This window comes from Vombatus ursinus, unplaced genomic scaffold (assembly GCF_900497805.2).
Source record: "Vombatus ursinus unplaced genomic scaffold, bare-nosed wombat genome assembly UNPS02000749.1, whole genome shotgun sequence".
In the NCBI taxonomy this organism is placed as follows: domain Eukaryota; kingdom Metazoa; phylum Chordata; class Mammalia; order Diprotodontia; family Vombatidae; genus Vombatus; species Vombatus ursinus.
Genome location: NW_020940527.1, coordinates 18,104,673 through 18,128,445, shown reverse-complemented (window position 1 = coordinate 18,128,445; position 23,773 = coordinate 18,104,673). Strand labels below are relative to the sequence as shown.

At 40.0% G+C, this 23,773-nt stretch overlaps 1 protein-coding gene across 1 annotated transcript; it reads left to right on the top strand.

The window, feature by feature from the left end:
* The first annotated feature begins 3,290 nt into the window (after window positions 1-3,290).
* On the top strand, window positions 3,291-8,916 carry LRIT2 (leucine rich repeat, Ig-like and transmembrane domains 2). Its single transcript, XM_027857560.1, has 3 exons — window positions 3,291-3,400; window positions 4,401-5,182; window positions 8,111-8,916. Exons 1-3 carry the CDS (start codon window positions 3,291-3,293, stop codon window positions 8,914-8,916), a joined length of 1,698 nt encoding a protein of 565 aa, XP_027713361.1.
* The last annotated feature ends 14,857 nt before the right edge of the window (window positions 8,917-23,773 follow it).

Here is a 23,773-nt window from a genome sequence, read left to right as displayed (position 1 = left end):
TGTCACACAGCTAATGGTAAAATGGCCAAGCTCAGACTGGAATCGAGGGCTTCTGACTCAAAATCTCTAACTTCTTCCCACTCTCGCACTGTTGCCTTATCTCCTACAGCTTGCAATTAACCAACCAGTCTGGTGTTCTCACTGTCCTCTATACCCACCAGGCTCATGTTCCACTCCATGTTTTTTGCTTATGCTGTTTCCCCTCCTGGACTGACCTCCCTCCTCCTCTGTAACTGTCCAAAATCCTGGCCACATTTCAAGTTGCACTTTTATGAAATATAAGATCCTCAAGGACAGAGATTGTCACTTTTGTCTTTATATTCCCAACACCTTGCATGGCACATAATAGATGCTTAGTTAACTCCCCTTGGTAGACTGACTACCATAGACCACAGTAGTCTCTCCTTTCTCTGAACTCCTGTTGACCTCTGCCATGTGATTTAGCAGCTGATTTTTCTCCAATGATTTCAAGAGTGTGCCTTCCATTTAGAGTGCATATTCCTGTAGGGACAGAACAGTGCCCTCTTGTTTTATAATTCCTCTGGTACCTGGCACAGTGCTGGCGGCCATTATAGGCACACAGGGACAGCTATTAACACTACTCTGCACCAATGTGTGTGTAGAATTGTCATAGCTGACAATCATGAGGTGTTTGGAAAGTCTGCAAAGTCTTCATCACAAATATTATCTCACTTCATTTTCACACTAACTCTGTGAGGAAGATACTACTATTACCCAAATTTTAGAGTTGTTGTTGTAATTTGTTGTTGTTCATAAGTTCTGACTCTTTTTGACCCATTTGGGGTTTTCTTGAAAAGATACTAGAATGGTTTGTCATTTCCTTCTCTAGCTTACTTTACAGATGAGGAAATTGAGACAAAGAGGGTTAAGTGACTTGCCCGGGATCACACAGCTAGTAAGTGTCTGAGGCCAGATTTGAACTTGGGTCTTCCTGGCACTCTATCCATTGTGCTACATAGCTACTTCCCTCCTGCCCCTGTTATTATAAGTAGATGTTATTATTATCCTATTTTTAGAGATGAAGAAACTGAGGGTCAGAGAGATTGAGGGATTTGATCAATCATATTGCAAGTAAGTGATCAGAATTCAAATCCAGGTCTTTCTTGCTCTAAGCTCAATACTCTATCCACTACCCTATCCTGCCACCTCTCAGATGGCATTTTAAGGAAATTTGAAGGGTATTAGTTTGATTCCTGGACATCAGCAAGAAGATATTATATCTTAAGCAAGGGAAAGAGTTCTGTACTGGGAATCTGGAGAACTGAGTTCTGGCCTTGGCTCTTTTACTCAATAGCTATATGATTTAACTTTCTATCTCTATGGCTCTATGATCCGGTTAATTATCTATGCTGGAGCAGTGGCATCATTTGTCAAACTAGGGTGCATCTTTCAGCTAAATAGCTTTTATTGATGTAGTCTGACCCTGAAACTCTGGAACAGCTTATGCCTATTGGTTAAGAAGATGGGAAGGTAAGTAGCTTAGTTTGCATCCTACTTAGGATTTCACTGGTTGGCAGTGTCCTGAATTAAGCTGTTGTTCATCTCTGTGGTCTGTGCTGTGGTGTCAAGTGGATTGTGAGCACTAGAGGGCCCCAACAGGATGTACAATAGTCATCTGGTACTCTATAAATAGAGAGGTGGGCTTAGCTTCTATCAATAAAGAGACGCTTCTGCTTTAAAGGCCAGAAATTAGAATTGAAATTGTTCCATTGTCCAGGGAGTTTGGGAGCTGCTCAAAGTGATAGAGTCTTGAATCTGGCAAAAGATTAAGAGTTCTCAGTCCAAGTTTGAGACAGAGACGTGACAAAAAAGGGAATATATTTTTCTAATTACCCACTATTGACTATTTAAGAAGCATGGGTTTGGTTTGAAGTCCCAGTGGCCCCTGACATAGCCATGAATAAGTAAGGTCTTAGATGGAGCCAAATGTGTTCTTATCTAGCCCACCAAACCATTTCCTCCATGAAGACTTCCCTGATGCCCTCTCCTGCTGTCAATACTCTCATTCTCTCCTCAAATATTTCTAGAGCATCTAATTTTTCTTTTGATTCCACTACTCCCTACCTTGTATGACTCTTCTGTGTACATAATCACATTCTCCAAAGTAGGATGTAAGCTCCTTGAGGACAACAATTTATTTTAAGAGAGAATGAGAGCACTAAGAACAGGAGAGGGCATCAGGGAAGTCTTCATGAAGGAAGTGGAATCTGAGATGAGCCTTAAAGAAAGGGGAGTAATATTAAGTGAGGCTAGAAAGCTAGGTAGGAGCCACATTGTTATTGCAAGGCCTTAGCTGCCAGGCTAAGGAGTTTGATTTTTCATCCTACAGGCAATGGGGAACCACTGAAAATTTTAAGGCAGAGGAATAACATGATCAGATCTGTACATTAGGCAGATTACTTTGGCGCTATATGAAGGATGGATTAGCGGCAAGGCAAAAAAGTGGCAGGAGAGAGACCGATCAGGAGTCAATTACGTAGTTTAAGTCTAAATTACATAGTGTATAATGTAGTGACTGACTGGATATAGGGAACAAAGAGAATAAAGTCAGAGATGACTCCTATGTTTCAAATCTGGTTGACTGGGACAGTCAGTAGCACCCACAACAGAAAAGTAGAGTTTGGAGGAGGGGCATGGGTTTAGGAGGGAAGAGGATAAGTTAAGTTTTTGACATACTGAGTTTGAGGTGCTGATGGTATATTCAGGTGGAGATGGATAGCAGACAGCTGGATATGAAGGACTGGAGTTTGGGAGATATATTTTGACTGGATATACGGAATTAAAAATATCAGCATAGAGGTGATCACCAAAACTCACAGAAGCCTATGAGATCAGCAAGTGTACATAGAGAAAAAAAAGCCTTGGAGGAGATTCCCATGTTTAAGGATGGGAATTGATGATGAGCTGATGATAATAACTGGAGGCTGAGAAGAAGCAGTGAAATAAGTAGTATCTAATTACCAGGAGAAAGCAGTGTCACAGAAGCAAGGAAGGAAACATATCAATTATATCTGAAGCTACAGAAAAATCAAGTAAAATGAGAGCAAAAAAGAGAACATTTCTAATTTGAAAAAAATTGTGAATTATTTTGAATGTCTTCTCTGGGCTAGTGACCTAGGGCTTCTTCTTGGGACCTGACATCTCTGTGAGACCTGTTTACATGTCACTCTGACTTCCATATCACAGAGGATTACTGTTAATAGGATTTTCTGCTTAGAAGCTAGGAGCATGTCTCATCCCAGACCTAGAGAGTCTTCTTACAGAGGAATATGGGCCCAATGTGTCACTTTTTCTTTTTAGTCTTGGTCTTTCTGGAGGCAAACCCAGCTTACCCTGAATGCAACCCAGAATGTATATGCTCAGATGACAGCTTTGGCAGGTATGGAAATGTTGGCAGGATCCCAAGAGATCCTAGAAGATTGATTTACTTTGGGAATTCTATTGTATGGGAGTTTGGGGGTATTCTTAAAGAGATACCTAATATCTTATGGACATTCATTTCAGTTAATGCTACAATTTTTTTGTGAATTATGTGTTTTTACCCAAATGGAATTAACATTGACTGAATTTTTGTAGGAAATAGAACGTTCTTCTTCTTCAGTATATTCATTTTTCCTATGAATATTCTAGTACCTACTTGGGGGATTGTGAGGAGATTGTGGGTGAGGAGGTACTGAGAAGGAACATTAGAACTCAAAGGATTATGAGTCAGACAGTTTATTACTCACAGGCATGAAAATGTGTGTGGTTCCCTTGCCCTTCAGTCCCATAGTCACATATCAGTGGCTCAGGCATATAGTGGGCTGTATACCACAATTGAGAGCCCAGATCTTTAAGGCTGCTGCACTTATATCTGGTTTTTGTTACTGGGCAGTTCAACAGGGATGAGTGGAAGGAGTCAATCAGTGGATGATCTGGACTATAAGCCCTGCACCCCCCCCCCCCAAATTAACTGAAAGGACTTTGTAGTTAATAACAATTGCTAACTTTACATACCTGAATTAGATGTAGTTTGCTGAGCTAATAGTTTGCTATCTTTGCAATACTAACCCTAAACATAGTGAATAAGTCAGTTATTGGGTATATAGGAAATTCTTGGTATATAGGTGGGTCAGTCAAACATGTCAAACATGGAGTTCTGTCAGCTAAGGCCCAGCAATAGGCCAGTTGTCACAGGTAGCATGGTGGTATAAATGCAAAGAGTACTGGATTAGGGTTTTAATCTTGGCTCTGCTACCTATTAATTATGTGGCTTAGGTAAACTACTCTCTGGCCTCAGTTTTTTCATTTGTAAAATGAGAGGGATTTGGACTAGATACTCTCTAATGTTACTTTCAGGTAGGAATTCTATGTCTAAAGACCTACTTGTTTTTCTGCAGGTCTCTGTTGTGCATGGATATTTCTTTGAGAAAGATCCTGGGAAACATCCCCAAAGATATCAAGAAACTTAGAATAGAAAACTCTCACTTAACTGAACTACCTCATGGGTCCTTTTCCAACAACAGTGCCTTGGAATTCCTTTGGCTCAACTTTAATAACATCACAGTGATTCATCCGGAAACCTTGGAGCATCTGAAAGACTTGAAAGAGCTGAGACTGCAGGGGAACAGGTTATGTACAGTACCATGGACAGCATTCCAAGCAACTCCTTGTCTAAACATCCTTGATCTCAAACATAACAGGCTTGATGTTCTACCCAAGCAAGCACTTCAGTATTTGATTAACCTTACCTACTTAGATTTGTCCTTTAATCAACTTATGGTGGTGTCTGAGGATGTCTTCATCCAGTGGCCCATGTACCAGAAAAGCCAGCAACTCATCAGTAAGGCTGAAGGGATTTCCAATGTGGTGCTGGCTTTGCACAATAATCCATGGATGTGTGACTGCCATCTAAAGGGACTTGTCCAGTTTTTCAAATTCATCAGACCCCCTGTCATACTAATGAACTCCTACCTAATGTGCCGGGGCCCTGTGTCAAAGGCAGGGCAATTTTTCTATGAAGTAGAGCTCAATAGCTGCATGAAGCCAAAGATGTCAACTCCTAATTCTAACATTACCATCCAAGTGGGGCTAAATATCACTCTAAGCTGCCTGGCACAGGCCAGCCCCTTACCAAACATTGTGTGGACTTATCCACTGAAGAAATTGAAGGAATTTGATGGTAAGCCAGGGTACTCCTTAATTCTTTTTCTCAGGGGCAAGGGAAGGCTCCGCATAGCTGTATGAATGTTTGGAGTAATACCAAATGTGGTAACTGCTTGATGGACAAGATAGTTAGTGCTTAGGCCTGAATTCAGGTGCAGTAAATGATTATTTAAGATATTTACAGTTAGGTAATGGAGCAAGGTTTATTAAAGGCAGTGTCAACCAGAAGTCTCATTAGCAGTGAGTACTTTTCACTGTAGAATTGGGGCAGGCAGTCTTCTCAGGAGGATAATTAAAGTAATAAAGTAAAGTTATAAAGTAAAGGATAGTTAAAGTAATGATGCAAATTATTCCTTTCCCTCCTCCTCTTCTGTGGCTAGTTACCACAGAGTGCAAAAATATAGTTGAACCTGCAATGCTGGCCTTGGGCCTTTATCACTACTGCAAAATGAAAACCTGCTTCCCTAGCTTTGTTCAGAGCATCTGCAGGAAGGCAGCTCAGGCTAAGTGTTACGTGATTTTCCATCTTTGATGGAAGAACAAGGAGATGGGGGCATCTGATTCCTGAGAAACAAAACCTAAATCAGAAGAGCAGAATGTAAAGACTATGTGCAGCACCATGGGTGGTTGGTTGTTGTGCTTCATTCTTGAAGAGGACCACAATGACATCACTATGTTAGAGTCAAGTTACAGTGTGTCCGACTGTGGCTGATCAGACCAATACGAGCTCAGAATGCTTTGCTACAGGTAGGGCACAAATAGTCCGTGTGAACGTTGGGGGTGGATTCTCTAAATTAGCACATCTCACGTTTCTTTTGAGCTACTTCAATTCTGCTTAGCTCATAGAGCACAGTGCGTTCTTTGACATAGGTACACCATAGTGGGTGGTCCTGTGCCAGTGTCTCCCATGTCACACAATCACTTCCAAAGTACTGCATTTTCAGAATTGATTCAGTACATGTTGAGCATTTATAGCTCCAAAATCATGTACAAATCAAGGCTTCATATATTGGTTTTTTAAAGTGTCTAGACTTAAGAAAATGTTAATAATGCAGTGGGAGCTAAGACTAAATTAGGATGTGGAGAACAAAGTGCTGGACATGGAGTCAAGAGGCTTCAAGTTCAAATCCTGCCAGATATTTACTAGTTTAATGCTTTGATCCCCACGGACAAATGACTTAGTTTCTCTGAGCCTCCATCTATAAAGTGGTGCCAACAGTAGCAACTACCTCACAAGGTTACTGTGAGGATCAGATGAGATTTTATTATACACTTATATAGCTTTATATGTAAATGTGCCTTTTCCTTCCCTTTCTCCTTTTTTCTTTTTCTCCTTGTCCTTCTCCTCTTTGATTCTTTTCCTCTTTCCTTCCTCCTTGTCCTTTATTTCTTCTCATATAATCTTTGCAGTTTCAGAATATGTTTTATTGTCATCGATGCTATTGAATGGATGTACAAAAATATCTTTTAGGGCATATATGTGTAAATATATGTATATATACATATAAACACATACAAGATTCATTTTATATACCATATACATCTCAAATGCATATAAAGTCCCACACAGAAAACAATAGATTTTGTACAAAGCCAGAGCTATTTCCTAGTCTTCATGGGCTCCTGTCCAGAGTATTCTGGCCTTTGTTGTTGATTTGACAGATTTGTGCATATAATTTTTCATGCCTGCATATCCAAATGGATTGAGAAACAGTACATCCTTAGCCTGTGGCTGTGTGGCACCTAGAATATCTTAGTGAAATCTGTAGAACTCAGTCAGTCCTCCACATTTGGTTTACATAATACCAGATATCTGGATGACTGGAAGCATACTGATACTTGATTTTTCTCACTTTGTATCCTCATGTTAGCAGGTAGAGCCTTATCTCAGGATTGTGTGTGTCAATTAATCAACTGAAAAGCATTTATTCATTGTCTATAGAAAAAAAGAATCCCTTAAGGACATTTTGAGGCTCAAATGGATAATAGACGTAAAGTACTTTGCAAACCTTAAATGCAATATAAATACTAGCTATTATTGCTGTTGTTATTATTAGCCTGCATTCTCCAGACCTTCAATCTGGTGATGACTTCATTCTCTGATCCATATATTGTACTCCTGCTGAGCTCAAATAATATTGATAGAGCAGTACAGGTTGGGCTGGTAAATGTTTAACACCTGGGGCTCTCTGGGGAAAAAAGTATGCACACACTTAAAAATATTTAATCTGCATCATTAACATTTTCTTAAGTCTAGACACTTAAAAAATCCAATATATGAAGCCTTGATTTGTATATGATTTTGGAGTTGTAAATGCTCACACTGAAAATTTAACAGTGGAACTCTGGAAAAGCTGGAGCTGGTTCCAGCATACTCTTATAGCTCCTGCTCTCAAGAAGTTACTTTCTAGAGGGGGAGACAGCATTTATTCATATAAATATATGCAACATGAATAAAAGGTAATTTTGTGGTGGGGAAGGTGCTAGTAGCCCATTGGGTGGATCTGGAAAGGCTTCATGGAGTAGAAGATGGCATCTGAGCTGAACTAAGAAGGAAACCAAGTATTTTAAGAATTCAGGTAAGGAATGAGGAAACTGGAATATCTACAATACAGGAATTCCTGGTTCACCATAGAGTCTTCTTTGGAAAAACCTGGTTAAATATGTTCAGGTGTTCAGGCTTTTGAAATATTTATAGGAATCAGGCCCAGTTCTTTAGTTAGTACAGGTAGTACCTATGCTTTTCCTAGCCTCTGGAAAAGTGACATCCAACTGGGTGACATGGCATTTAAAAGATAACACCATATATCATAACCCAGTACAAAGCCTATAATCATTAGGATGGGTTGAGTTTGGGGCTGTGTCAGCATCACTGCACCCAGCAGTGAAGTTTGTGTTCAGAGTTCTGACCTGCATAATGATGTTTGGTTTTTTTTTTTCCCAGTGTCTACCTCTCCTATCGGGGAAGACTCTATTCAGTCTGAGTTGGTGATACCTTCAGCCCATCTGGCAGATAGTGGCAACTACACTTGTATGGCCACCAACTCCATGGGCAGCAGCTCTATCCCCATCTCCCTTCATGTTCAACCTCCTCAGACTGTGCCCTCTTCCTCTTCTTATTTGGCTTCTGTGGAGGAGCATTCCTACATTTACATGAGGATTACCAAGCAAACTGTTTATGGGATTGTGCTTGAGTGGTATGCAGTAACAGATAACCCTTCTGAGACCTGGTTCACACTTTACTTTGGGATATATGAAGCTGTCAAGAAAGAAATTGTCTCTATTGGCCCTGGGATTAACACCTATTGGGTGAATGACCTGCTTCCAGCCACAAAGTATGAGGCATGCATCAGCCTACAGAGCCAGCCACCCCGAAAGGATCAGTGCATTGTCTTCGTAACAGGCAGTGACATCAGTGAGCTAGAGAAGAGGGAGAAGATCATACATATCATTGTTGTGGTATGTGCTTTGGTCCTGGCAGTGCCCATAGGCATGTATGTCTGTGCCTCGGAGGCCCATATTGGTGGCCTGGGCCACTGTTTGTGCCACTGTCCTCAGAGAAGGAATGGAGCAAGATGCCCTAGCACCGTCATTGAGAGCAAGGATACCATGTTCAACAACCTGACAACTGGCATTGAAGAGAGCCTCTGTCTCGGGGAGATCAGAGAGGATCAGAGGTGGAAAAGTGGGAAGGAGAGAGCATCTAATAAATCCCAAACAGAGAGTCAAAACAGTGTTCACCTTTTCTAGCTAGACTAACTCCAAGGCAGGTTGACTTGGATCCTGTCAGTCAAACCACCAGGATTGGGGAAGTGAAAGTCATATTCCTGTGAACTTTATGGTCCTCCTTTGGCCTGGGAATATTGCTGACCCACCAGAAGGTGAGCATGGTTCATCTTCTAACTGTAAGCTCAATATTCCCAAGAATATTGTTGATACAGCAATGGCTCTGAGATCTCATTGATGGGGGTACTCTCACCACCACAGACTGTAACCCATCCCTGCCTTCTCATCCTAAGTGACTCTAGTCCATTCCTCCTCATAAATTCTCCACTGGGGCCCACTCATTGTAGGTTTTTTAGTATTAAGTGGGTACCAGTATCCCCTTTATTAGTCCAGTAGGAAGCAGATCTGTCTATGATCAAGTGACCTGAGTGCTATTCCCTAATGAGTAAGAATATCATTCAGAGAATACCTAACTGCCCTCAGAGGCATACCTATTTAGAGGTCTTTGTGGACACCTATGGTCTTCACACCAGCACATTCCTTGTAGTGTGTCTATTAGAAGGAAAATTTCTCAAAGTGTGTGATAGAAACCAACTCCTATTAGTTTTACTAATGCATTGCATGTTGGGGGTGGGGAGGGAGGTTGGTTCTTTTATGTAGTATTCTTGTGAAATGCAATCACTCATTAATGCCATCCTGTAAATAATCTTATGAGTAATGCCATACTGTATACATAATAGGACCATTTTGTAAGCATAGTGACTCCCTCAAGGCTGAGGAAGTTGTGAATATTTAAAATACTTTGGGAAGGCAATGTTGTGATAGATTGTAAAAGCTGCAAAACTCTTTATGCCTATGACCTCTTACTAGGACTATGTCTTAAGGACACCACTAAGAGGAAAAATAAGACTTATCTGTATCAAAATATTAATAATAGCATTATTTAAGATACATACCTTAAAAATAGAAAAAAGCCATAGGCATAATGATTAGCAAATTTCTAGACAAATTGAGGTACATGAGCATGCTGGAATTTTGTTACACCGTATTTATTGACTTACCATGATAAGTGTGAAGAGCGAGAAATAAGAAGACACCCATATTAAGTGATATGGAATGAAGAAAGAACAATCAAAACAATCACATACACACTGCAACTATGTGAAACTCGTCGTAGAAAGCGTACCAAAAACCCGAGAAAAAGACACAGAATCAAAAGTCAGAAGGGGACGTACAAGTAAATAAGATGTCATTATTTTGTTAAAGCAAATGTGTGCATGTTAAGGTTGTAAATATTTTGGAGCTTACTGGGTTTTTTTTTAAACATCATCACTTTTTATCTTGTTTATCCAAATGTTTTTGTTGATGCTTACCAAATTTAGTACTAAAAATAAAAATGGTGACTGAAGGAAATAGAAGGTGGTGGCAATAACTGTGGAATTCAGGCACACCTGTCCTTGACAGGCAATGATGACTATAGTATTATACAGAAATGTTATTTTTGCCACGTATGGTGGTACATGGCTATAATCCCTGCCATCAGGGAGACATATTGGTGGATCTGTTAAGCTCATAATTCTGAGCTGCAGAGGGTTAAGCTGAATGGACATCCACAACAAGTTTAGTGCTGATATGATGAGCCCCTGAGAGTGGGGGGCCACCAGGTTGCCTAAGGAGGTGCAAACCAGCCCAGGTTGGAAATGGGACAGATCAAAACTCTGGTGATGGATCAGGCCAAGTGACGGCCTCTACACTTCCAGTCTTGGTGAGATAGAGACCTAGTCTTTAAAAAATGAAGAAATCTTAATTTAAACACATCTGTAGATATTTGTATTTGGTGACAAAATTATAAGCATAACTCTAATTTATGAATAGTAGCCTACAAGGTCAATCAGAGTCAGCAGTGTCACATGGCAGCCCCAAAAAGCTAATGCGATCTTAGCTTGCATCAAGAACAGGATAAGAAGGTGATGATTTTGCTGTACCCTCATCAGACCACATCTGAACTATTCTATTTGGTCCTAAGAGCCATGTTTGAGAAAGGATATTGATAACCTGGAGGACATCCAAAAAACGACAACCAGCATGACAAAAAGCTAAATGAACATTGTTTGAAAGAAATGGGGAGGCTTAGCATGTGAAGGAGAGGACTTAGTAGTGACACATTGGCTTGCTTCAATTATTTCAAGGGCTGCCATGCAGAAGAAGGATAGATTTGTCCTGTTCAGTCACAGAGGGTAGCACTAGGAGCAAAACTGGGAGTTGGTGAGAAGCAGGTTTTGGCTTTGATGTAAGGAGAAGCTTTCTTCCAGCTAGAGGCATCTCATCGAGGGTGGGCTGTCTTGGGAGGCAGGGGGTTCCCCCTTCAATGGAGGTTTTTGGGTAAAGGCTGGATGACTGCTTATTGAGGATGCTGTGGAAAGGATTCTTGTTCAGATATGGGGGGGGTCACTTGTCCTCTGAGTACCTGTGCAAGTCTGAACATTCCATGTTTCCATTCAGTTTGTCAATTCTTGTTCTTCATTCATGAAAGTGGTCTAAAGTTAGTCTTAAAAGTTAATCTTAAGAGTCTTGAAGTTAATCTATTTATGTGTATATAGATATATACATTTCTGTATACATACACAGAATAGATATGCATATACCCATGAAATACCATTTTCTTACAGAATATGTACATAAAGATATAGGCATGTATTATTCACATGTGAATTAGTGAGTTAAACACGTTCACTTATAAGGCACCCATTGATAATGCCTATGTAAATGCATATTTACCTAGACTTAGAGACCTGCATATCTCTACTTCTGCTTACTTTTTCAAGAATGTATTTCCTTATCAAGGATTCAATAAAACTGTATATAATCAGTGGTTTACATTTGTATATTTATTGGATTTTTACCTTTTAAGGAGAAAATGTGGCAGTGAAAAATGTCTTCATTATTCATGGATGCTCAAAAACTTGTTTTTATATATGTAGTATTTACAGCTGGAAGGTACTATGGAGATCATATGGTCTAATCACCTCATTTCACAGTTTTGGAAATTGAGGCCCAAAGACGTAAAGGGGCTTGCCCATGGCTACACATGTTGTAAATGACAGAGCCAGGATTTAAATCCAGAACTTTTGATTCCAAGTACAGTGCTTGTTCTGCTATACCATGCTGCTCCACAATGCACATAGTTACATGTGTACACACTCAGTCACATGTCTCTACACACATGTTTACATGTGTATGCCCCCATCTTCTTTTCTCCTCTCCTCTCCTCTCCTCTCCTCTCCTCTCCTCTCCTCTCCTCTCCTCTCCTCTCCTCTCCTCTCCTCTCCTCTCCTCTCCTCTCTTCTCCTCTCTTCTCCTCTCTTCTCTTCTCTTCTCTTCTCTTCTCTTCTCTTCTCTTCTCTTCTCTTCTCTTCTCTTCTCTTCTCTTCTCTTCTCTTCTCTTCCCTTCCTTCCCCTTCCCTCTCTCTCTCTTTCTCTTCTTCTTCTTCTTCTTCTTCTTCTTCTTCCTCTTCCTCTTCTTCTTCTTCTTCTTCTTCCTCTTCTTCTTCTTCTTCTTCTTCTTCTTCTTCACCTCTCTCTCTCTCTCTCTCTCCCCCTTCCTCTGTCCCACCTTCCTTTCATCCTTTCCTCCCTCCCAATACTGTTGTTTTGGCTGTCATAGCTATTGAGCAATTTTTGTGCTGCTTCTCTTCTCTTCACAAAGAGATGGAAAGAAGGATGGCTGCAACATGGAGAAGGTCCAGGCCAACCATGTCTTCATTCCTTTCCAGGCTGCACTGCTGACTCATCACAAGACTTTCTCTACCATGCTTCCTTGCTGGGAAACTTTTAGTCCCCCCCTCCCCCCCCCTTTTTTTGTTTCCTCCCATTAGAATGTAAGCTCCTGGAGGGCAAAGACTGTCTTTCTTTCTGCTTTTATTTGTATTCCTAGGGCTTAGTAGTGTGCTTGACACATAATCTAACCCTTAATAAATGCTTGTTGGCTGATTGTTGACTGGCAGGGAGGGGGTTGGTCAGTCATTGCTGGATCTCAGACTTCAGGGTCCTAGTGGTCCGTGTTTGGGGGAACCAGCACTACTTTGTAAGAGAGCCTTTGGAGGGAAATATATATATATATATATATATATATATATATATATATGTCTGTGTGTATATGTGTATATGTATATGTACATATGTATATTTGCATGCATACATACACAACAAATAAGCATATACACACATATAAATATATATACAAATATAAATTATATATATACTATATATACAAATATATAATACAATACTATGTATTATATATATGTATTTGTGTATGTCTGTATGCATACAAATGCACACAAATATTAAATATCACAGGCCTGGTCCCTACCTTGAAATAAAACATTTTCACAAGTATAAATTCTGTTGGCCAGTCAATCAGTCAATAAACATTTGTTAAGCACCTACTATGTGTCAGGCATGGGGATAAAAATACAAATAAAAACAAAGAGCCTCTGCATCAAGGAGTGTCTCAAAGTCCAAAAGCAGTGTAGCTGGTGGGAAATGGGAAGGGGGGAACTGTGTTGAGCCCTATCTTTAAATACAGACCCTGGAGCCCTTGGCCCTGCCCTCCAGTCAGAGAGTCTAATCAGAGGGGCAGAGGGGACTGAGGAGATGTGTGTGGTAGATCTATACTTACCATGTGACAAATTCAAATACAGAACATGTGTGTATAAAAAATAGTTGAAACTGATAACACTATTAAGCTATGTAATTTATAGCTTTAAGGTTTATAAAGCATTTTATTGCTTTATCTCATTTGATCCTTACAGTTAGCATGGTACATAGAGGCAGAGGACCTGGGTTCAAATCTAGACTCTTCTGACTACATATGTGACCTTGGGCAATACATTTAACCTTTATCTCAGTTTCTCACTGATAAAATGAGGGGCTTGGAATAGATAACATCTAACGTTCCTTCCAGCTTTCAGTCTATGCTTCTCTGACATCTTGTAAGGTAAGTCCTTGCCTCAAGTCTCACCCCTCTCTATTACATCCTCCACACACCTGCCATGTGCTATTTCTAAAGCACAGGTATGACCGCATCATTTTCCCTGTTCAATAAATTCTAGTGGTTCTCTGTTTCCTCTAGGATCAAACACAGATTCCTCTGGTATTTAATGCCCTTTACAAACCTGGGTCCAACCTACCTTTCCACAGAACAAGATGCTTCTCCCAGGATATTCTGATTATGTCAAATCTCATCACTATGATGATACCTCAGACTTGGATACTCGATACCTTCTCACCACCCTCAGCCGCTTCTTCCCTCTGATTGGAGGGCTGGAGGGTGGAATACCAAACCCTTCTGAAACTTTCCTTTATAGAAGGCAGGATTGGGATTTTCAGCTCACTCTACTTTCCATCTGTGGTTCTGCTTGGTTTCAACTCTAAGGGAACAAGTGCCCCAGAGCAGGTACCCCCTTTCCAGTTTCCTTTTGTGTGCTTTCTTCTTCCATTAGATCATAAGCTCCTTGAGGGTAGGGGCTGTCTTTCTTTTGCTTATTTGTATCCTAAGCACTTAGCATAGGGCTTGGCACATAGTAAGTGCTTAACAAATGTTTATTGAATTGAATTGAATTATTCCCCTTAACACATGGTATGGTTTAGAGAAACTGGCCTTCTTGTTGTTCCTCACATGGAGAAGTCCATCTCTGGTCAAAGCTCAATAACACCTTTTCCATGAGGCTTTTTTTGTAACAGGAAGTAATGATGGGAAGTGAAAATGCCACCATATGCTAGGAGCTACAGATAACGGTAAACAGAGAAGGCCTCAGTAGGAGACATTTTTGGGGGATCCACACTAGAGGCAATACTTGTTTCAGAGCCTGCCAAGACAGAACTGTAATTGCCTGAGGCTATATATGCCTTGGGGAAGGATTGCTCATAGGCAGCTATCCTTATTTTCTTCTTTTTGTAAATTTTAACTTCAGTTGACAAGTTTAAGTATTCAAATAGAGACACAAGAGAAGTAGAAAAAGGGAAGGAAAACAAACAAGACAATGAAAAAAAAGACTGAATGATCATATGTGTTTGCAAACTATGGTTATATTAAGATTGGTGGTTGTTCATCTTTTGTTTTTTTGAAGAGGACCATTGACATCACAGGGTGGTGTCTTGATTTGTACATGAATCGAATTTAAGTGAGGCAGAGTTGTACAAAGTCATGGAAGTCCAGTGGCAACACGAAAGTCAAGATGACTGGTGGTGGCCCAGGATGCAGTGGATGACTGTGATAGCAATTTTGACACCCCCTACTCAAATTAATCAGTATTTATGTAGTTTATTGTGATTTGATAGGTATCAGTGATTATATTAATGAATTAAGCAGAATAGGATAAAGTTTAAATTAGTTATGTGTGTTAATGCAATTAGAATAAGAGTTATGAATGATTACTCCACCATGTATTAATGATTATATTAGTTGCATTTATCAGCTAGATTCATATTGTTAATTAAAAATATAATAAGACAGTAATTTCTGCACCACCCCCCTATACTCCGTAACATGCTGTAATAAGTTTCATTTACTGGTATAATACCCCCTCATCCCTATGAATCACTACTGTCCACTCCCTTATGACATTTGCTTGAAAACCACAACTTCCTTGGACTCTAGGATACTGTTGGTCAAACACTAGAGTCTTATGACTTGTGGAAGGCCCTGAGATGTTGTTGAAAGGGTCTTATGACCTTTGGAAAATTCTTGCTGAGATGACCTGGAGTTGATGACTTGTAGAAGGTCTCATGACCTATGAAAGGTCTGTTGACAAAGTGGTTATGATTGATAGACATTTCCCTTAGCCAACCATAAGACTTCCCCACTTCTGGAGTTGACCAATCAGTGACTTGTAATGCCTACTATTTTTAGTGCTCTTCCAAGTATATAAAAGTAGCTAGCACCCAAGGGGAGGAGGTCCTGATCATTAGAAAGTTCTTGGACCCAATTAATTAGGGACCCCCAGACTCCCTAATAAATTGATTAATCATTCTTGGACTTCTCAGTGACTTTTGTTACAGATTGGAAATTTTTGGTCCACATGACCTTGGTGTCTTCAATGTCTGACCAAGCAAGCTCTCATCACTTCCACAACGCCAGCTTCATCTGCCTTCATGGCCATTGGAATAAATTGTTCTTCTCCATTCATCCCACTGGGGGAAGTCTTCACATGCTTGGAGTAGACATCCCCCTAACTCACCAATGGGTTTGAGGCCTGTCGGTTATTCTCAACTCAGTTTAGCCTGTCTGCCAAGAGGGTTTACAGGGCTGTGGCCACTGAGCATGCTACAGCTTCTTGGAGCCAAAAGTGAGAGTTGGGTGAAGGTGAAAACCAAAGATGGGTAATGAACAGCTCTGAAAATGACTTGGCAAGCCCTCATACCAGAGGTGCTAGTTCTCTGGATCACCCCATATGTCCCTAAAAAAAATTGGTAAAACCAAGACAAAAGATCTGCAGGACATATTTAACACAGTAGTAGTTAAATCACTGCTGATTTCTGTAATCCTTTTTGAACATCTTCCTGTGTGATTAACATAGATTTATTAATTTCTTTAATTACATAGCTGTATTTAAAAGTATATGTTGTTCTTTTGACTTTGCTTTCTTTACCCAGCATCACCAAATGTGTCTTCCTATATTTCTTCAAAATCCTTTGTATTTGTTCCTTCTTGTGGCACAATAATATTCCATAATAGACACCATAACTTATTTAATCATTCTGGAACCTTTAGGAGTGTTATTTTCTATGACCTCCATGAGTCCTATTTGTTTTGATCTATAAACTAACATTCATTTTAAAACCTTGTAAGCCAAAGTGCTTGCAAGGAGTTGGTGACTCTGCTTTAGCTGGCGCCAGGTAATGCAGTTCCCAGATTGTCTGGGATGGGACAATAAGTCAGAAAAGTCTACCTGGGCCCTTTGTGTCCTGTGAGAATCTTTGGTGCAAGAGTTATACAGTGAAGATAATTTTGAACTAAGAGTTGGAGGACCTGAGTTTAAATTGCAGATCCACATTAGCTTCTGCAGTCTTTGGATAATTCATTTCTACTCTCTGGGTTTTTGTATCTTTATTTGGAAAATGCTGAAGGAGGAACTGGTATGTGTGTGTGTGTGTGTGTGTGTGTGTGTGTGTGTGTGTGTGTGCGCGCGCGCGTGGTGGAGGGATAAAAAAATTATATATCTAAAGTTAACATTCTCATTGTGTTCTATTTTAATGTATTTTTTTCTTTGTAACAATGACAAGCCCAGGAGCATGCATTCTAGCTATAAGGACAGACACAGAATCTGTCCCCTTGCTAAAAACATGCACATTCAAAGGCTCCTGCTTGGTCACTTGGCTACTGTCACAGGGAGCTACTGTCAAAGATGATTGGTAACTGAGTTAGGACGCCTTACCTCCTCAGTGGGCTAGATAAGGGAGCAAAGAGAAAAGCCCCTTCCTCTTTTCCAGAGACATCTTTGTGGGAACTCAACCAATGCAAACTCTCCCTTGCATTTTCAGTGAGGAGAGGAGGGGATCTCTCTCCTTCCCCATTTCCCTCCCCTTTTCCCTGGAAGTACTGGGCAATTCACTTATCGAGTGTTTTTGACATAGCATTGCCTTACCACAGGGATCAACTCTGACCTACCAGACATGCTGTTGACAGCACAAGTCCTTTAGCAAGGGGGCAGAGGCTGCATCCATTCTCAGGGAGCTAGAGTACATGTTCCATGGCCTTGCCCTCTTAACATATTTTAAATGTTTTATTGATGCTATTTTTAATATGGCACTTCCCATTGATGACCCCTCCCTAACAGAATCCTTGATTTTCAGTATATTTTTTAGAAGCACATTATTGTTTTTTACTCATTCAACCATAACTGTGGCAAATCTATCTATTTTCCCCACATGGCCATATCCCACAGCAGCTTCCTGAATTGCAGGCAAAATATCTAGGAAGAAATAGCCACCAAACAGCTAGCAACACAAGCCCAAGTCTACAAATTATTTCCTACCACAGTATAGAACTATTGGATTGTTCTTACCATGCGCTTTGAGCCACCTCACCTTCCTTGGTTGTTGACTGTTGTGTGGTGCTTGAACCCTGGTAGACAGGGAGTGCTTTTTGTCCATCCTCCTGTGTTAGGGCTAGACATGTTGAATTTAGTGTGAGAGACACGAACTAAAGTAGAATTTCCACTGTTACCTCCTGACTTCACTACAAGAACCAGTCCCCAAGTATTATTATCCCCTCAAATCTTAGTTGTCAGAGACAGTATATGAGCCTCTGGGCTTAGCTCTCTCACAACATGTTTGTTTTCCAAAGCAAATCATATCACAGATATTTAAACATAAATGCTTAATTGGCTTGTGTTCGCTTTCTCTCAGAGTTTAAGGAGATTGTATTCCCAAGGACAGATTTGCAGAGTGGATTTGTCTGATTATGAAAATCTATTGCTTTATTCTCTCATGTCTCTGGCTGTTGCTTGTTATTATTTCTGTAGTTGTATGTTTGCAGGGTTCATCATGATAGCTATGGGTGGGTGTTGTGATAAGAGGGAATCATATTTGCATTCTTTTTGACTGAGATTTGTCAGAGTTCCATAGGGCCCAGGCTAGGGATGATGACTCATCTATAGAGTTTTGATCTGTGATAGACTTGGCTGTGTTCCAACAACAAAATGTTTACAAGAGCAAATAAGGAATCTCAGAGTTGGCAGGACATTAGAGATCTGCCAGTTTAACCCACATCTGAACATGATTCTCCCCTCCCTCCACTTCCACCCCTCCCTAATGCCTTTAACCAACCAAGAAGTAGTTACTCAGCTCCTATATGAAGACCCATAGTGATGGAGAACTCACTCCTTTATGAGGCATCCATTCCACTTTTGGATAACTCAAATTGTTAAGTTTTTCTTTGCCTCAAGTGTAAACCTTCCTCTCTGAGGCTTTCACCCCATTACACCTAGTTGTGTTTTTTGGGGCCAGGCAGAACAAGTCTACATGAAAGGACTTAAAATAAATGAAGACAGCTGTTATGTCTTTCCTATGTCTTCCCTTCTCTAAGACAGATATTCCTAATTCTTTCAACTTATTCTTGTATGATATGTTCTCCAGTGGAAACTCTATGCTTTGTGTGTATCTTTCCAAAAATATGGTGTCTCAACCAATGCATTATTGGTGGAGCTGTGAATTGGTCCAACTATTCTAGAAAGCAATCTGGAATTATGTGAAAAGAGTGATGACAATGCTCATACCCTTTTGACCCAGAGACTATTCTTCTAAGCTTAGGCACTAAATGACAAAAAGAAAGACCCCAAGGAAGCAAATAACAAAAAGAAATACCCTACCATAACTACTGTAAGGAAGATGAATTTTAGTGTATGCAAAGTGGATTTTTGTTATTCTTTCTTAGAGTTTTCTTCCCGGGATACATTGCCATAACAATCTCTATTTCCCAGGTGTTAAATATGAGTTCTCACGATAATGATTCAAAACAGTTTCTACCGTGCAGTCACAGTAGATACAGGGGTGAAGTAATGTAAAATTGTGCAGTTATTGCTGGCAATGTGACTTCTTTGTCTGCTGCCTTATAAAGCAAGTGGGCACTGATCAGTGACTGGGGCTGGAATGATGTATGTGCCTTGATCCACCCCCATCAAGGCTGGAGGGAATTTAGGGGGGAGCATTAGTTGTGCTGGTCTCGATTGACCCCATTGAGTCAGAGGAGTAGTTGCCCCGCCCTCTTCATGCTGGCCCCTGAGAGAAGGGTTGTTAGGGAACACTGTAGGAGTTGGTGCTCCCATTATCAGCAAACTCCCTTTGAGAAGACTAGACTAGAATAAAGTAAGCTATTTAACTCGTTATTATGACTCCATTACTGTCTTCCCTTCTGACAGGATCAAAAGTGAACCTACTAGTGAGATAGGTGCTAGGAGGCCTCCTGTGTCCTCTACCTAAGAAATGGTGTAGTTGATATGTTTATTTGTCCAACAACTACTTTTTGTAATAGTAAAGAACTAGAAACAGAATTGATAGCCACTGAGTGGAGAGCCCCTAAATAAACTTTGGTGCATGACCATAATGGAACATTATTATGCTATAAGAAATGATGAATATGATGAATACAGAGAAATATAGGAAGACTTACATGAATTGATACAAAGCAAGCAGAATCAGAAAAAAAGATACATGGTGTAAACAGAAAAATAATAAAATAATCAAAGCTGAATCCTGCAAAATTATAGTGACCAGGCTTGACACCAAAGAAGTAATATGAAAAGGTCTCTCCTCCCACTTTTTTGAAGAGATGGGCAATACAGATATGAAACACTCCATATAACAACAGACTCTTTTTTTTAATATGTTGGTTAGTTCTACTGAACTTCCCCTCCCTCCCCCTTTTTGTTCTTTATTAAAGCTGGGAGTGGGGGTTAGGGAGGGAGTGGTACATTAAGAAACATAGGTATTATAAAAAACAAAATATATAAAAAATTACTTTAAAATATGATGCCATGAAGTGAATCATGTACTTCAGATGTGACCTGATCTGGGCAGAATATAGCAAAATGATCATTATGGACACTATGCCCCTCAATGCAACCTATCCTTTTTGGTTGCCTGTTTATTAGTTGACTCATTGAGCTTGTAGTGACTAAAACCCCCAGATTGTCATCACATGTCACACCCACCTCTTATCTTTGAAGTTGATTTTTGGAAATCAAGTGTTATAGGCATGAGTCCAAAGGAATTTGCTATATTAATGTTATAACTTCATTTTCACGATGGCTGAGTCTTGATTTTCAAGATGCTTGAGTCAAGCAATGACTCAATAAGAAAAATTCCCAGGTCTAAAATCTCTCATTGAGAAATGATACTTAAAATAAGATAGGATGTTTCATCACAAAGAAGAGTCAGAAATTCATGGTTAGCACTCAAAGCTGTAACTCATTTTCCACTTACTCTGGAATTACCATGGATTCCTGGGTTCAATGAAGAGGGTAATTTGGTTGATTAGTGTACCTCAGTCTGCTCAAGCTTCTATCTCAGATATCTGGCAACCTCTAGGATCATCTAAATTCAATAATAGGACCTTTCTAGAAGACCAGGACAAAGAATTAAATGTTTTTTCAAATGAAATATTTAATCAGTATTAAAACAATTGATAAAGAAATAGTGAAATAATATTACAAACTTCTCTGGGGATCATTCTCGTGTCTTCAGTAATGTAATGTTGATTAAAGTCACAGATTAGTGAGTAAAAGTTCTGGGGTTCAAACTCGCTGACAATATATATGATGGACCATGTTTTTCCAGAAGACATGAACACTGAGGAACTTGGTCCTATGGATGATCATCTTCTTTGGGAAGGGTATAGTTACAGAAAACTTCTTGTTTCTAGTCAGCTCCTATTGAGTGACCCAAGACCTTCCAACCTCTTAAATTCTCCAGGTTGTCTCCAAGGGTGGAAATATCCATTTCAGATCACTGTTCAGTCACTTGTGCTTAGGGGAAGAAATGCAAACCAGAAGAGGCAGTCACAGACTTGAGGGAGAGTCTCAGGCTTATGTAGACCAGCCATGTGATCTAACTGCCAATTGGTAGGGATGATCCAACCATTTTGGAGAGCAATTTGGAACTATGCCCAAAGGGCTATAAAAAACCCTTTGATCCAACAATACAACTACTAGGTGTGTATCCCAAAGAGATCATAAAAGAAGGAAAAGGACCTACATGTACAAAAAAATTTATAGCAGCTCTTTCTGGAAATTGTGGGGATGTCCATCAATTGGGGAATAGCTGAACAAGTTGTGATTTATGAATGTAATGGAATACTATTGTGCTATAGTAAATGATAAGCAAGTGGACTTCAGAAAAACCTGGAAAGACTTGTATGGACTGACGCTGAATGAAGGGATCAGAATCAGGAGAATGTTGTACACAGTAACAGACATGTTGTGTGATGACTACCTTTGTTAGACTTAGCTTTTCTCAGCAATGCAAGGATCTAAGACATCTCCAAAAGTATCATGATGGAAAATGCTACCCACATCCAGAGAAAGAATTATGGAGTTTGAATGCAGATCGAGGCATACTATTTGCTTTTTTCCCCCCCTTCTGTTTTATTCTGTTTCTTCTTTCTCATGGTTCCTCCTATTGGTTCTAATTTTTCTGTTACAACATGACTAATGTGAAAACATGTTTAATAGGAATGTATATGTAGTACCTATATCAAATTGTACACTGTCTTGGGGAGGGAAAAGGGGAGGGAGGGGGAGAAAATTTAAAACTCAAAATCTTATGGAAGCGATTGTTGAAAACTAAAAATAAACTAATTAATTTAAAAAATCCTTCCTTTCCTCTTTCAATCTTTGCTTTCCTCCCTCCCTCCTTCCTTTCTTTTCTCTGTCTCTCCTTCCTTCCTTCCTTCTTTTTTCCTTCCCTCCCTCTCCTTCCTTCCTTGCTAGTTTTCCTATTTTCTCCCCTGCCCCTGTCCCCCCCCCCCCCAGGAGTTCCTTCTATTCCATGTCCCTTCAAGAAATATGATGTTTTCTAAGAACAGGGACCACAACAAAACATTCATCTAGCTTTTTTTTACCTTCTTCTGTAGTGGGAGAAGCAGCCTATACTTTATATAAACATAGCTGTTACTTGACACTGGCAGAAACACAACATAACCTCCTCTCTACTAATCACTTCAAAATTCCCCCCTCCCTCCATACTTGTTAGAAGCAAGATCCTTAATTCTCTGTCATTTTTGTTTGAGGCTTTTGTGCATAGCCCACCGAGCTGACTACCTGGGCAAATTGGGGAGTCACTGAAACTCAAGAGTGAGGCTGGGCTTGGGTTTCCTCCACCTTTTGGCCACTAGGTGGAGCACTACATTAGAGCACTGATCCTACTCTTGAACACCTGAGTTCAAATATGTCCTCAGACACTAGCTGTTTGACCATGGGCAAGTCATTTAACCTCAGTTTCCTCAACTCTAAAATGAGGATAATTATAGCACCTAGGGTTGTTGTGAGGATACATAGTAGGTGCTATATAAATGCATATTCTTTTTCCTCTTCCTTTTGGAGATGATGTAGTGGATAGAGCGCTATGCCTGGAATCAGGAAGACCTGAGTTAAAATCCAGCTTTAGATGCTTAATAGCTGTGTGACCCTGGACAAGTCATTTAATCTCTGCCTCTGTTTTCTCAGCTGTAAAATGAGGATAATAGCATCTGCCTCCCCGGATTGTTGTGGGGATTAAAGGAAATGATATTTGTAAACTACTTAGCACAGTGCCTGGCATGTAATAAGCACCATAGAAATGTTTCCTTCCCTCCTTCCTTTAAGCTTGCTTGGCTGCTTTAATTCATAAGAAACAGACTTTGGGGGGGGGCAGGGAGCAAAGTACCAGTACAAACAGAAGCTATTCTCAGATGTTATCTGTGACAAATTATTAAGTCATAATAATGATACATAGAATTTCTATAGAGCTATAAGGCTTACAAAGTACTTTAAATATATTTTTTTCATTTCATATCATAACAACCTTGTAGAGTAGGCTCCATTATTGTCCCCATAAAGATGAAGAAACTGAGGTTGAGAGATTTGCCCAGGGTCACAGCTAATAAATGTCAGAAGCAGGATTTGTTCTTAGCTCTTTCTGACTCTAGGTTCAGTAGTCTACCCACTACACTGCCAAGCTGTCTAAGAAGACATACAATTTTCAACCATTTTCACTTTCTTCTTTCTTTTCTCTTTGCTTATTAAACTTCAGGCATTTTAGAAATTGCTTCACTATCTTCTGAGACAGAGAGAATGGGTGACAGAACGGTGATAGAGATCAGATGCTACATATGGTAAAAATA